The sequence below is a fragment of the Hesperophylax consimilis genome, chromosome 22, assembly GCF_061612785.1.
Source record: "Hesperophylax consimilis isolate HC1 chromosome 22, BYU_Hcon_1.0, whole genome shotgun sequence".
Classification (NCBI taxonomy): domain Eukaryota; kingdom Metazoa; phylum Arthropoda; class Insecta; order Trichoptera; family Limnephilidae; genus Hesperophylax; species Hesperophylax consimilis.
The window spans coordinates 1,700,032-1,716,973 of NC_142857.1; the positions used below are offsets into that span (position 1 = coordinate 1,700,032).

General features: G+C 38.7%; 1 protein-coding gene across 3 annotated transcripts in view; it reads left to right on the top strand.

The window, feature by feature from the left end:
- The window catches only part of Lim1 (LIM homeobox 1), a 137,687-nt gene that overhangs the window by 39,158 nt on the left and 81,587 nt on the right, over positions 1–16,942 (top strand). Inside the window, exon 4 of one of the 3 annotated variants that reach the window (XM_089644946.1) lies at positions 13,566–13,634. The exons of the other annotated variants lie outside the window; for them this stretch is intronic. Within the exon in view, the coding sequence (XP_089501072.1) occupies positions 13,566–13,634 (69 nt within the window). The remainder of the gene's footprint in view (positions 1–13,565; positions 13,635–16,942) is intronic. 3 annotated transcript variants of the gene reach the window in all.

Below are 16,942 nucleotides of genomic sequence, written 5' to 3' on the forward strand. Positions count from 1 at the left end.
GAACATGCACAACATATTTAAAAAAAAACGCCGTTTGCCTTCCCGCGTTGTCAATAAAAGTCCGAATCACAAAGAACCAGCATTTTTAACGTGGCATTCTGCGTTAAATTTTTTTATACGCATAAACGTGGCACTAAATCAATGCGGAATGCAAATCCAGACGTTATGTTATTATTATTGCTAGTCCCTACGCCGGAAAAATAAAACTTTTTTCTGCGATGGCAGCACTGGAGCGGGGCGCGCATGCGCGGACGATTTTCTGACAGGTAATGGCGCGTTAGATTTACGGGCTTTTCGATTCGTATTCTTTTCCCATAATAATATAATATTCCCATAAGAAATACGAAACTATCCCATTCAAATGCGAGGGTCACCCCTCCGCTGGTTTTGTGTCGGATTTCGTCGTTATGTTTTAACCCGCCTCCGCTAGTCAAATACCTGGACAAACGTTTTGTTTGTCAGATTTAGCAACACAAAGTTTTTCCTCGTATTCAAATACGCACCTGAGCGGTACCTACCTACTACTGATTATTTTCAAATTTGTTGAAGTAAATGTTTAAGATCATTCTCCGCTTATTTATAGATGTGTGGGAAGATACCCACCTGCGTAAACAGATAAAAAGAGTCTATATTAAGCTGTGGTTGTTACCGAACCTATTAAAAATATAAAATTAAACTGATTTATGTACCTACATAATAAAAAGGCAGGTTACCTACCTATTTGGAATAATCTATTTTTGGAATTTTCACCGAATGAATTATTCTGTTTTCTTCCGATTTCGACGGGACTCGGCCGTAACGTTGGCAACACTCATTGTATTTTCCTAAAAGCGGGAACCCAGCGTGGTTCGCATTTGTTTTATCGCCCGTAAAACGAGATGATTGGAACTGCTTGCTGCGGTGTTGCCAACTTGAGGACGTAGGAAGGTAGGCAGCCAACTTGAGGATCTAAGAAGGTAGGCACCCTACTTGAAAAGGTAGGTACTAAATGAGAAGAAAAAAAAAATGAATAAAAGTTTACCAGCTTCGAACCTACCTGCTAATTTATAAACTTCTACACATATGCGGGCAAGTCAAGGGCCGACAAACATTAGTGGTTATCACAATATCAACAGCAGCGATTCCCACGACTACACGTATACGTTTGTACACCTGTATGAATAACACATCTTGCAAAATGTCGTATTTCATTTCAGAAAAATTTGAGGCGATGAAATACGTTTTCAATTTGTATGTAGGTATAGAAATTAACAGTTTTTATTGTTAAATATTATATTTTTGAAATTAAACATAAGTTTAAAAAAAGCTCACCTCATAACAAAATACACTTTTTATTTTACAAATGTATTATTAATATTACTGCTAACTCACTTTTTTGTAGTTTCATATAAATTTGTTTTATAAAAAATTATATTTTTTTTCTCAAATTGCGGTCGGAACATTTGTTTTCATAGAGGTGTACATTAAGGTGGAGCGGTCTAGTATGGAGATTTTTTTTTCTCGTAATATAGAATTCGGCATATGCGGGATTGGTGCTTCCTTATGTATTTATCTGAAATAAAAAATATAAAAAATATTTATTTATAATTACGACATCGCCATCACTTTGAATTTTTGATAAAAACACTGAAAACACCAATAATGTTCTCCCGATTCTTAGAAATGCTTATAAATATGTAAAAAAAATTGAGTGTTTATTTATTACCTATGATATAATTACATTATTATTTTATAATATAATTATAAAGTAGGACTGTAGGAACAGTTAAACTATTCCCACACAGCAACGAATCCTTCTACCCCAAACGCGTATCAAACAGAGTGAAGTGTATCGCGTATCATCTTGGCGAAGTTTCCGATCCGCTAGACATTATCTAGTAGATCGGGGTACTGACGCTATTTCTTCTTGTAGTTTAAACTTTAGACTCTCAAAAATATTTGCTTCGTCTTCAATTCCTCAAGAAATAATGCAAAGTGAAGCACAAACAAATAATTCTCACCATGAGGTGAAAGACTTCCCTGTTGTTGCCAGAACACTAGACAGATATTGTATTTCAGATCGAGCAGGAGCTGCAATTGTTTTCGCTGTATTACAAGATGTTGGTTTAATTTCACAGAACGATTCATCTCGCGTTGTGGATAGGAGTGAAATTCGTCGAGCTCGAATGAAGAAAAGAAATGCCCTTACTAGTAAGCCGTTAGTAATCGATTCCAATGAATTTGGTTTATACTTCGACGGACGGAAGGACAAAACTTTAAGCGTGGAGGACATCGGCGAAAAATAATAACTGAAGAACACGTTAGTTTAGTAAAAGAACCAGGTAGCGAGTACACGGGACACATTTCATTAAAAACCGCAAAATCTGAAGCAATAAGTGATGGAATTATTTCATTACTGTCTTCAAAAGATATTGCTTTGGAAAAAAATGTTGCAATTGGATGCGACGGAACTGCAGTTAATACGGGGTACAAAGGAGGTGTTATTCGGCGCCTTGAATCACATCTCAAACGGCCTTTACAGTGGATTTTCTGTCAATTACAAGCAAACGAACTCATTTTGCGACATCTCTTTGAGAACATCGACGGAACCACGACTGGACCGCAAAGTTTCACTAGAATTATTGGTAAATCTTTGAATAAGTGTGAAAAACTTCCTGTCGTGAAATTTAAAATCATTCAATGTTCTTTACCAAGTATGACAAATACACAGGATTTAAGTACAGATCAGCTGTATCTACTGAAAATTTGTAAAACTATTGACTCCGGATTCTGCAATGAAAATTTATCAAAAACAAATCCCGGTAAAATTGTACAATCCAGGTGGCTCACTACAGCGAATCGGATTTTTCAGCTTTACATTTCTACCCTAAAACCATAAAAAAATATGGTAACTTTAACGACATTTGTATTAACAGTATACGCATCTATGTGGTTCAACATTAAGACCAAACCATTATGTATTTCCGGTGCAAAGCATTTACACGAAACAATAGTGCTTTCGCGGTATTTGCCCAGTGATTTTAAAGATATTATTGATCCAGTAATCCAGCGTAATGGCTTTTTGGGCATCACGAAAATATATTGTTAGCCATGTTAAACGACAACCAAAAATACGTAAGAGAGTTGGCGTTGAGAAGAATATTGAAAGCTCGGCAAATGAAAATGCAATCAGACTTTATTCGTACCTTCAAAGTGCCTGTTTTTGATTTTTCGGCAGATGGTTTTTTTATTATTTTTTTATTGTTTAACTTATAACATTGTTACATTGTACATAAAATTGGGTAATAATAGGTAATAGTGAAAAACATATGTTATTGAATTTCTACTCCAATGAAGAGTGTGAGCTTGGCGTAGGAGTTATTTGACAATTATTTCATGTTTAAATCAGTAATTAACATAAATACAGTACAATAAATATAAACTTAAAAGAGGATTGTGACGTTAATTTTGGTTGTATTGATGTTATAAAGTGGGAAAATATAACCGAGCCACCACTAACCAAATTTGTAAGTGACGAGACAATTTTACAAGCCATTACCGATCACACGATAATTGACGATGTCATACTACCAATGATAAAGAATTTTCCTTGCCACACTCAAGCTACAGAGAGATGTGTGAAAATTGTAACAGAAGCCTCAGCCGTTGTTTGTGGACCCTTGAGGCGAGATGGATTAATAAAAACAAGGTTAGAGTCACGACACCTTATGCCTATTTTTAACACAAAAATGCAGTACCGTTCATAGTAACTTATGTAATTTTCAAGTTTTTCAATGCGGTAAATAATATATGTACATTTTTATTTCCACTATTTGTTCCATTCTAACAATCTACGAATGTATTATCTGTAAAATAAATGGTAAAATACAAATTTTATGTGTGTTTTATTTCGCGTATATGAGCTATAAATACTTAGGTAAAATCGTGAAAATGATAAAATATAAAGCTTTGGCGATGTCCAGGTATTGTGAATATATTTTTTGTATTATTTTTGTTATAATTTTTAATATATGAAGCATCTTTTCCAACTATGCCGATTTCGAAATTCTCAAAAAAAAAATTTCACTCCACCTTAGTGTACATGTTAATAATTTTGTGGATATCTTTTATATTTGAATATTTTTTTATTTATTTTTTTATTGTTTGACTTGTTACATTGTACATAAAATTAGGTAATAATAGGTAATAGATATAAAGGTTAGTATTTTATCTTTCTAAAATCGTTTAGATCAAGGCTGCCCAACCTTTTTAACAGTTGGGCCAAATTGACGCTTTTGAATCACTGGCGGGCCACTGAGTACCTATATTTGAAATCCATGGGGGGGGGGTTGTTACGGAACAACAATTTTTCAAATTCCACGGGGGGGGGGGGGGGGGGGGGTGGCTACAAGATTCCATTTCGGACGTGAAAAATTATGTCAAAAACCGGTGTATTTTTGTTTAAAATGTAATTTCAACAGGTTGGATTTTTTCGTCGCTGATTCTCGTTCTGGGTAGCCTAAATAGCGATAAATCGCCTTCGTTGGCAACACTGGTGACCGCGCGCAAGCTGCAATGTTTGTTTTACCGCGGGCCCGCGACACATTTTCAAATTGGCGGGTTTTTTTTAAATGGTTCACGCGGGCCACTTATAATTCGTTCGCGGGCCACATTGTGGCCCGCGGGCCTGGGGTTGGGCAGCCTTCGTTTAGATCATATTTCTAATTATGATGGCAAAAGAAACACAGCGATTTCCATGAGACCATGTATGAACTGTTCCCAAAAATGAACAAATTAACTCTACGGGTAAGTGCAATTTGTTCCCAAAATCGAACCAATTAGGCAGAGGAGTTAATAAATATCCTATTCCTAATGACAGTAGGTAGTTGTGAAACGGATTATATCATTAATAACAAAGCTACTAAGGTAGGTAAGTCCATGAAAAAGCGTGGCTACTAAATATTCTGCCTACGTAAAATTCTTTGCAATTTTTCTCACGATACAAGTATCTACGGTAGGACCCACGAGTCGGTACTTGCTAAGATTTATTTTAATAAGCCTCCCATTAAATTCCGCAAGCAGAAGAAGAAGAATGAGTATTATTATTAAGATGCCGTTTTGGTGCCGTGCTTAATAACACCCAGGGCTCATTCCTTACCTCCTCGGGCGCACTCTATTAGGCCTCTGCGCAAATTAAAATAAATATTTACGTATATATCCCGTCAGTACCTACCCACCCACAATCCCACCTCCCCCTCGCCTTCCAATTTTCCTCTTTCCCCCCTCTGCGCTGCGAATTCCCGTGGAATGGAGGAACGGCTGATAAAAACTAATTTCATCCTCCCCCCTTCGTATATAGCCCCGCTCCACCCCCCAACCACCCCCGGAGTTGAACCACCACCCCACAAACCTCTGCCCTGACAGGGGAGCGACCTATTCTGACTCAAGAACCACCCGAAACTTGCGGTTTCGTTGAAATCGCGCGACAAAGAAGACGGGTTTAGTGATTTTTCTATATAAATTTCAAACGTAAAAGGCAAGTAGTTACCTAGGTACCTCGAGTAGGTACATCGGTGATAACCAAACCATTCTGTCAAAGAAAACTAGCACTTTTTAAAATAACGTCTTTGCCGAAACTCGCAATATTTAAGATATGTAAGTATTTTAGTTACCCACCTATCAAGTTGTTCGAAACCTAGTTCCTACCTAGTTGTACAGGTCCGATACTAAAGTACTTACTTGCCAGAGGATTTTTCACAAATGTGTCTATGGTAGTCCCAAAGAGAGGTCGATCGTCCTCTTCTTTCTCACATGACTTGTATGAAAACGAAAAAGACAGAAGATACTAGAAGTATGACGTCACGTATGACCTGTCTTTGTGACAACATTACCCACTGAGACTTGAACGAATAAGAACTAATATAAGCATTTAAACAGAATTTTTTACGGCATGGAACTTATTGGTTTGAAAAGTAAATAGGAACGTGCTTACAACTTATGAAAATGGATATAATGTAGTTATTAATAACTACGTTAGGACGGTTATACTTAAGTACCTACCCGGGAATTAAGTTTAGGTGTCTTTCTGAGGCGTGAAATTAGATGAGATAGACCCGGGGCGAGTCGTGCCACGGGGTAATTAGGATTCGAAACTATTTTATTCTAATTGATAAACATTTTCTTGGCTTCCCAAATTATAATACATTGTTCATCACACTTGATATGCCTTGAGTTTACATTTCCATAAATATGTAGTTAAGTAGGTACAACAATATTGTGAAACTTAGAAGTGAAAACTAACAGCACAATATTGCATTATGTCTTAAATATTGAAAATAAAATTTTCAACAAAACGAATTTCTTAAAAAAAATCGTTTAGATTCTGGCAACACTTCAACGGTTGCATTATTCCCCAACGCTCTTGCCTAAATCCCATTATTGAAAAGGGCGCTTTTCCCCGGCTAGGGGAAATATGCCTTTTCCTCCTTGTACCACGTGGAGCATTATTTTTACTTTTCTGCCTTGGGTAGGTAACTCCAGACATACAGTTTGTCAAAAAATATAGAAATTTAATAAAATGGACCTATTTTTCATTACCACTATGTCGTTTTCCAACAATAAAGTTCGTTCAGTTGAAGTTATTTTTGACTCTCAAATTCGTCAGGAAAACTTTTTTAAATAGAGGAAGTAGGTACTTACCTACGCGATTTTCTTATTTTAAATAATACCACAAATTTCCAAGCACCATGTTTAAGGCGATGCAATACGTAGTAATGCAAAATCATGTGTTTTTGGTTTGAAAATTTGTCGCTTAGAAATGTTTCAGATGCTTTAATTAAATAATGCGAGTAGAATACATCCTGGTAATCAAGTATTTTTTAGATAAGTCTTTTTATAAGCCCAGAATAAAATAATGTATAAGGCCTATGAAAACTGCTTTAAAGTTCAAAATCTACTACTTACAAACCCATTTTCGGTTACGGTTTTATTTTATAATGTGGCGATTTAAGTTATTTATAAAATGATCGAAAAACATTTAAATATTGGTGCCTGAACATCCACAAAATATTACACGACGTAGTGCATCACCTTAAATAACATGAATAATATCTACCTGGATTAGTGCTTTATTAAAAGGTACATACTTTTTATCTTTGACTTATAATAGTGACCAGTGTTGCCATTTAAACAATTTAAACCATTTCTGCATCCCTTAATTTCTTTCTACAATAAATTATTAGTAAGCTTTTTTTTTTTTTTTTTTTTTTTTTTTATATTTACTCCACACAGGAGGCCCTGAAGAAAATAATTTCCCTCAGGGCCTATGTCATCTTTGGGGATGCTGTGTGAAGGGTCTTTTTGTGGAGAGGAAGGAGTGAACATGGGTCTTGAAGAGTCCCATGTTGTAGGAGGGAGGAAACACAGAGGCCGGCAGTTCGTTCCACAGCCGAGCTGTTGAACTTAAGAACGAATCGTAGAAGCGACCCGTTCTCATGTGACAAGTGTCAACTGTGTACAAATGTTGGGCGCGCGTTTGGCGTGTATCCCGACTACGCACCGGTGCCGAAGGGATCAATGACGCTAGTTCCTCAGAGCATCTTCCATTGTAATACCGATAGAACAAGGACAGCATACCTACCTGACGCCTGTGCTCTAAAGATTGCAGTCCGTTTGTTAAGATTGGAGAATCTATCAAACGGACCGCCCGTTTCTGCACAGAGTCAAGGGTTTTTTTCAGGTATTTAGGGGCTCCAGACCAGAGATGGCTGCCACATTCGACCGTAGGGCGCACTTGCGATTTGTACAGGGTGAGCAGTTGTGTACTATTAAAGTATCTGCGGGCCCTGTACAGTACGCCCAGCTTCTGAGAGGCCAACTTTACTCTGGCTTCGATGGAGCCCCCGTACCTGAGCTGGTCACTTATAGTTACACCAAGCATATCAATGGAAGGCCTGTTCGGAAGATTGCTTCCGTTGAAGGAGACTAGATTATCATTTGGATCCCTTTTAGACGTAATCAGACAGGATTGGGTCTTTGAAACATTAAATTCGACGAGATTATTTTTACCCCAGGAGGAAATACTCTCGAGATAACCGTCCATTCTCTGCTTCAAAGCCCTCCGAGCTGTTGGAGTTTGTGTGCCCTTTGGGGGCTTATCAAACAAAAAACTATCATGAACTGTACTGTCATCCGCGTAACAATGAATCGGTGCACATGTCAAAAGGTCATTGATGTGCAACAAAAACAAAGTCGGAGACAGAACCGATCCCTGTGGGACGCCAGCATTTATGGAGTGCGAGGAAGAGGTGAAACCGTCAGCAACCGCCTGAATCGACCTATCCCTTAAAAAGTTAGCAATCCACGTACACAGGGATGCGGGAAGTCCGTAAGAATGCAATTTGTTGACAAGTCCTCGGTGCCAGACCCGGTCAAAGGCCTTGGATATGTCTAGTGCGACCGTTTGGGTCTCACCGTGACGTTCCAGGCACCGCCCCCAAACATGCGTCACATACGCGAGAAGATCACCGCACGAGCGGTTCCGCCGGAATCCGTATTGACGGTCGTTGATAATTTTGTTCTTCTCGAGGTATGTGAGCAGTTTGTCGTTGATCACACGTTCCATTACTTTGGACAGAACTGATGTGATCGCTATGGGGCGGTAGTTGGCCGGGTTGGAGCGGTCACCTTTCTTGGGAATAGGGTGAATTACCGCTTTTTTCCAACCAGAGGGCACAGTGCCACACTTCAGGGACATTTTGAAGAGCTTTGTCAAAACCGGAACTATTTCCGCAGCACACCTCTGCAATACCAGGGCAGGTATTCCATCAGGTCCACTAGCTTTGTTAACATCGAGCCCCCGTATGACGTGGAGTACATCCCGATGCCGGATCCTCAGCTTTTTCATATAGAAGCCGCAGTGAGGAACCGACGGCGGAACAGCACCCCCGTCGTCGAGGGTCGAGTTTTCCGCAAACATTTTCCCTAATAAGTTAGCCTTTTCGGTGGCGGTGTTTGCTAGTGAGCCGTCAGGTCTGGTAAGAGGTGGCAAACTGGGTTTGCAAAAATTTCGACCTATTGAGCCCGCAAGCGACCAGAATGCTCTGCTGCCATGCGGGCAGGCAGCCAGCTTTTTGCTGGTCTGCAGGTCGTGTTCGAATTTTGACTTATTAATGATTCTCTTGCATTCCTTTGCCGATTTGTTGTATGCTAATCTGCTTTCGGGCGTTCGAGATGTGTTGTAGGCTCGGTAAGCCGCGTTTTTTCGTCGAACTGCTTCGGAGCATTGCCGACTGAACCACGGCTTTGAGCCCACACCAGTTTCTTTAGTAGTCGATTGAATGAAGCCATCCATCGCCGATTTGATGACTTCACCAATCTCCTGGGCACATCTTGAAGGGTCCGAAGTCCGAAAACAAACAGCTGACCACGGAAAAGCGTTGAAATGGGCCCGCATACCGAACCAATCTGCTGACCTATAGTGCCACACTTTTCTCCTCAGTCTCTCATTGGTTGGTCTGAAGCTAACAGGGATTGATGTCGTCACTAGGCAGTGGTCAGATGATCCCAGAGGCGCTGTGACGTCAATCTTATAACCGTGTGGCACAGTAGTTAAGAATAGGTCTAACAGATTGGAGCGGTGAGTCTGGACATCAGGAACCCTTGTAGGCTCCTGAACTAATTGCTCTAATCCGTAGCAAATGGCAAAGGATTCCGCCTGTCGGCCAGCCGAGTCCGTTGGGCCTGAGAACTTCAACCATGGTTCGTTATGAACATTGAAGTCCCCCAGAACAACAAACTCGGCCGAAGGGTAGCGGGGCAAGAGATCATCAATAGTATCGCTCAAATGTTTGAAGAGCTCGGAAGTGTCTGATTCGCTTTGGTTCGGTGAGCGGTATAAACATGCGTAGAATCTTGCCGTACTGGCAAGATTGACGCGCACCCACATTACGTCGAATCTGGAATTTTCCAGACTCAATAGTCGTACACAGTTGACGTCAGCTCGACTATAGAGGCAGACTCCTCCTTTGAGTCGAAATTTGCTTGCGAGGGTAAAGCCCGGGCAGTCCAGATAGGAGGAGTCTGGCGGCTCGGCTATCTGAGTTTCGGATAGGAAAAGAAGGTTGGGACGTTGGGACAAAAGATGGTGATGGACGGAATTTAAATTTGTGTGCAGGCCGCGAATGTTGGCAAAATTTACCAACAGTTTTGGCCCGCACCGGGGACGCCTGCTACTCGCCGCTGTAATGATGTTAAGTTTGGGTTTTTGTATATTCATGATTTTAATATTTTCTTTTTTAAGGGTATGAGGGGAAAGGAAGGTCTGGAATGGAAAGGTATGAGGGGTGGGTAGGAATCTGGGGATCAGGCTGTCCAGGAGTGATGAGCGTTTGGTTCCAGCCCACTCACTGCGGTGCTAGGCGATAGGCTGGGAGAGTCCGGCTGGAGAGGGCATCCAATGCGCCCCAAACGCTGCTGCTGGGTCCCCTCCGGTCACGAACCGGCACAACAGCAGTGGCAGGGTTTTTTCACTCGCTGATGGGGCAGCCCACCCTTAGTCGTGAGCCTGAGGGTCGGGCCCCTGTACTATCGAGCGGCCCGGACAGCGGTAACCGGTTGTAAAGGGTCTCCCTCAACCAGCATCTCCCAACCGGCCCGCCACGCAGAAGGTGGGCCGACGCACCCGCCACCAAGACCTGGGCAAACCTTAACCCATGAACCCGGGCACCCCTGCTAAGTCACCAAACGTAGCGAACCACTTGGGGTGACCTGTGGCAGAGGTGTTGGTCATCCAATAAATGGTTCCCAGGGCGGCGGTACCCATTCCCGCCTACCAAATTAAGCTGTGCCTACCCTACGAAAAACCAACCATTATTAAATAAATGTTTGCTAAAAGTTTTTTTTTTCAATAATATTGTGAATATTTTGATGTCTCAATCGTTCTAAATTGATAACTTGTTAATTGTAAGACAAATCTACACTTTTTAGTAACATAATAAAATAGTCATTTTCATATATTCAATGTACTTAGGTACATATATTAAATGTCTGCAGTTTTACCTTTGACACAATGTTCTAGGAAAACAGCACATATTCCATTTACTAAATGCACCCATCAAAAAATCATTTCATTTCACAAAGGTTACATCCACAAAACGGTATTTTTCTTGGGTAGATTTTCCCCAATCTCCCTTCTGTCTATTTACCTCTCCTCCCTCTTTCTTGTCATTTAGTTCTCCCGCGTAAACACAGGTGCCCCTGGGGCAGGCCATTCCATTTTCAAAAATATTTTTCAATTTTGCTGTTAGATCGCTAACTTTTTGAATGCATATTGGCTTATTTTTTATTGCGGTTTTAACAAAATTAACTGAGAATTTCATGGTGAAAATGAGGTAGTTGATAGTCATAGGTGAATAGGTTACTCGAATAGACGGACGTATCGAGTTCGATTCGTACAGCCGGTACCGATATAAAAGCTTTCAAATAACTTTATGCCTTGTGAATTCTTATATTTTCGCTGTGAAATTAAATAACTAACATGCAACTCTGTCTTTCTACGCACACACCTTTATTTAACTTGATTTACTTGATCGCTCCATTTCTCTTCCTCAAGCGACCACGACTTCATGTCATTTCCCCGACATTCATATTTAATTCAGTAAATACAAGTACATTGATAAGTGTCGGGTCAAATTTTGAATAAATGTCACCACTTTGTGGGCCGAAGAATAAGAGATTTCCCTTCCATGAAAACGTAGACCCCATGTTAATTTTTGAGAGTCAATTTTGTCACCTAAGTTTTCCATCAAAGAAGAAGATAAACACAAGTACGAGTATGAAAAGTTTTTATCAAAAATGTATCTCTGCAAATGACCAAAAAAGAAAATTAAACATAAAATTTAGCCTGCGGCGCACGACAATCTTTCCTCCTCTTTCCATTAAAATTTGGGAAAATACCTACCAGTGATACATAAACCAAACGTACATAATCTTCGTGACAGATGTGATTTTGGATTTTCACGGACAAAATTATCATCGTGATTAATTTTAGAATTATTATGCCATGTTGCACTTCTTCCTTCTTTGACCAATGTTTCGAACAGCGTTACATTGTCTATCATCTGGGCAGATGTATAGATTGTGGTGAAGTGTGGAAGAATGGACATCGTAATGCTCTCTGAAACATTTGTTAAATAACGAGGAAGCGCATCATATCCCAAAAAATAATCACGATAAATCTTCATGACAATTTAGCTCTGAATCTCCGGACTTAAGAATCCGCAGCTGCTAACAAGTTATGGATAAATATAAAGTACCAACTCATTAATATAGTTTAGATCCTGGGCATATGCGTTATGTTGGTAGCACCGGTGATCACACGAGAGCGCGGCAGGGGTGCCAACTAATTGGCGTTCGGCGGGCCCGGAGCCCGTCTTCGTGATGCGCGCGCACGCAATCGGTCAACACCAACCACCACCAGGCATGGGTACCAACGGCATAATAATATATTACATAAATAGCGATAAGTACCTCCCCGGACCATGGGAAAATTTCATCCTTGCCATCACTAAAACTTTGGACGAATAAATAAGACAGCTTTGTACGTGGCAATCGAATGTAAGCGGTCTGGGATTGGACGGATGCGCTAAGGTAGTGATGGAGAGATCTTTAATCGATAGGTTCGGTATTTGTTCGATAATCTTTCTATCACTACCTCATGTCGAATTAAGTTTGTATGAATCGCAAATCTGAAATAAGTGTGGAGGTAGGGACCTACATAACGTATTTTTTTATAGTACCGATTTATTACATAGGTTTTTTGTCAAGAACTTTAATGCAGTAGATACCTACATCAAATAAATGCCTTATTATCTATATTAAGCTTTAACTGGGATACACGGTAGTCACTGCTATAACCATAGATAATTATTACAGAAGCAGTAAGTACTGCAGCAGATGATAAGTACCTAGTACCCACTCACCGACCTTGTTTTCACGAACCTCGCCAAAAGCGTGCCATCTGAAAAATGTCAAAATCGTACGCAAAATAAAGAAACGTCAAAATTACTTTTTATGATATTTAAAATGTATGCATGTACGACATATACGTCTGTCCTAATTATGGAGACTGTAAAGCTCTCCGAAATGTAGTTATAGGAAGTTAGGTGTTGTTTAGGAGGTTAAGAGTTGGTTGGTATCACGGCATAATACCCCAAAAATAAATCGCTATAGTTTTTTTTGACCGAGAAAATCTCAATCTAGGTTGTGTCGAATTTTTTAATCTTGTATCGGAAATCGATCAAAAAATAGACAAATCTGATAAATGTCAATTAAATTAAATACTTTTTCATTCTAACACACATTTTTCATTCTGGTTATGTCGATTAGGTTATTCGATTACCCTAATATCCGAATTTACCAGACGTACTTGACGAAAACTTACAAGAGTCGAAGAAAAAAGAAGAAAATATATAATTTTTTATTCGTTTTCCTTCTAACACTCTGTAGGCAAAAAATATATTAATTGGCATTGGAATTAATAAAATTGATAAAAATTGGCAATAAGTATACCTACCTATAACTTTCAGAACCCAATCAACATCTTCTTCCTCGCCCCGTTGATTTGGACAACTCCCCAACACCTTTGAAATCAAAATGTAAGTTTTCCTCATAAATAATATACATTTAATTTCTTTTGTGTTAATTCTTCCATTCGTCCTAGCACTCCAAATTCATATGCTACCATTGCCATCCCGACCGCTCAATATAAAAAAAATGATTTGTTAACAAATATATTCGGTTATCAAAATGTAAGATTCCCTTACAAATAATATAAATTTAATTTATTTTGTGTTAATTCTGTCATTGATCCTAGCACTCTAAACTCAAATGTTACCATTGCCATTCCGATCGCTCAATATAAAAAATGTTGATTGTTAGCAAATATATTCGAATATCCAAATATAAGTGCCTTTACAAATAATATTCATTTAATTTTCTCTGTGTTTATTTGTTCCATTCGTCCAAACACTCCAAATTCAAATGTTACCATTTCTAATCCGACCACTCAATATTTATAAATATATGTTGATTTGTTAACAAATATATTCGGGATCATCTCTTTCAATCTAAACACTGACGATTCAGGTTTGGTCGGACCCGTTTCGTGCCGGGTCATAGACCACAGACAGAAACCTACCTTTCCAATACCTACCCACCATCGTGGTAAATCAAAGGAATAAAAATACGTATAACCTGGTTAGGCACTATGTAGATACTCCCAGGGACGGACTTATAAACAAAACCTTCTTATTGTATTTTGCTGTCAAGACGCGTCGAGAGTATTCAGGACAAGATAATGGTAAGAACGAAATAACATTGGACGAATTGCAATGGATTTGAGACAAACAGGGGATGAAAAAATGAGGGATTTCTCGATAAAACTTGACAAAAATGTTTTTTTTGACTATCGGGTATTTTCTTCAAAGTTTGTACATAGTATTTTTGTCATGTCCCACGATTTTCGTTGGTTTTTCATGTTTACGTTTTTATATATAATAGGTATTAGAAAATTATACCTATCTTTTAACAGGATTATTTATGAGGTGGTATCTCATAAAAGCGGCGCTATTCAAATTGTCCAATAAATAAAAAAATATATATGGTCAGTTGTCGAACTTGTATAATATTTTTAATCAATTATTTAGATGAATTTTTTTTTAATTTAAAAAAAATACGTTCGTATATGATATATATTCCAGAGTTTCCGCTTGTACCATTAGTTTCCAGACACCATGTACTTATAATTATAAACAGTAAAAATGTGATCTAAAGTTATCACTTCATAAGTGCAATCCGTCGAGACAAGAATTCTTAGAATGTAGGTAGGTACATTTACCGAATAATTATTGTAATTTATTTTTTATTGTTTTTATAAACGTAATTGTAGTCATTTGTGTGTTGAACTTCTAGGCCAACACATCTTTTTCAACGAACCTAGACAATAATATTCCAGTGAGGTATGGAGCTTTGAAATAACCATTATTCCATAAGAAATGCGACTAATTCTTCATTCTACTAATTCTTGTTCCCTCTTCGATCAGATGTTGGTTATTCGGGCAAATTCTTTGCAAGTTGTAAGTTGTAACCCTAGCGAAACCGGGTAGTAATGTAAAACATTGTTATGTTAGCATCAGAGAAGTCCGTCCCTGAAGTGTACCGTGAAAACAGAACTTACATCCAGCGATAGACATTTCCATACACACTTCACCATAGACAATGCAGACGCATCGGGTAGCCTCGTTAACCCGCCGATCCCGGCTCATTTTTCACCGTCCGCATCTCCCCTTCACCCTGCCCCTCTCCACGCGGGCTGGGGCGATACTAAAAGTAATGTATTCATCATTTGCCAGCCCCCCGCCGCAGAACCGAACCCGCCACCGCTGGAACCGTAAGTCAAGCCCTGTGAACTGCCGTACCTGAGCGGCGAGATGCAGAGCTTGCCAAGGTTCCGGTAGGTCATTGATTAGTTACGTTAATTCCGCGGAAAATTATAATCAAATATTGCAATTTGTTGGTATTTTAAATATTAAACTTTTTATATTCCCCGAATTAGTTGCTTTCTAATTAAGTACCAACGAAAGCAATATTTGTCCATCTTTTACTTAAAACATAAAGAATTATTGTGATACTGCATTAATTCGATGAATGTTGTAAACCTAAAATAAGTGTTAGAAAGGGGAAGGTAGGACTGAGTTCAGAACTGAACAAATCTAAAGTCATTTCAAGCAATAATATTCTTATTTTTCGACATTTTACCGGATATTTCAAAACTTTAAATGTCATTTTGGAAGTTACGTTGTGAGCTGAAAATATTCCATTGACCTATACATTCTACGGACACTAGTAGTATTGTCAACAGTAAGCCAAGCGTCCGAAAAAGTATGTATGTTTCTGTTATATCTCTGCCTTTACTTGCAGATTTAGTGGTGTTGGGAACTCTTGATAAAGTAAAAGGTTATTTACAATAATAGCGTGTATTTACGTTACAGTAAATATAAGTCTGGATTTAGCTACACTGTTCATTACCCGAGAGTTGGAAATTCTCTGTTTCTAGAAGCTTGAAGTCTGACAAGGATACCCCACAGGCAATTGCTACACTCTAGCGACATCTGTCGGACTCTGGAGTAAGCTTTCTGACCAGTGTCATCTATCGCTTGAATACCCAACTTATTACCATACATCACAGTTTCTAATTTTCTTTTATTTAATAAATACAAACCAAAATTTCCTTTGAAATCATAAGATTTGAAAGTAGGTACTTAAATATCTACCTACTTAATTAATAAACACCAATTCTACGATCGATTAAATCACAAAATGAATATTTATTGAACCATTACCCGTCGTGTGCTGACGCTAAATTTTCGCACTGCTTCTACTATTTTCGTGAAAACTTAATTTTCTTGCAAAATTACGTTTTTATAAATTGTACAATCTTAAAAGATTTATGTGTTTTATAAAAGTAGTACGTATCTATATAATCTACCATAAGTTTATTGGTTCTTCCCAGAATAGCTACTTATTTGCGAATATGTTTTTTGACGACAGGTTAAACGGTCACCATCTGTAACCGGAACCGGAACGTAACAAACAAATTAACGGAAAGACAAAATGCAAAACGCTCGAGTTATCCGAGTAAAAACAGGCCTTCGCTGTGTCCAGCCCATAAAAAGCTATGCAAATTTCATGACGCCAGAGCTCACCAAAAATTACGCTTTTTGCTTCATTGCTAAGATGACTACGGTATTTGTAGAACTTCATCAGTTCATCACAATAATTAAAGGTGTTATATTATTTACTTTTTTTTGGTCCTGACCGAGAAACAGTTTGTTGTTCGCTGTTGGAAACTGAGGTAAATCAGCATCGGGAATGAATTTGTTCTAAGGCCGCGCAGCAAAACTTC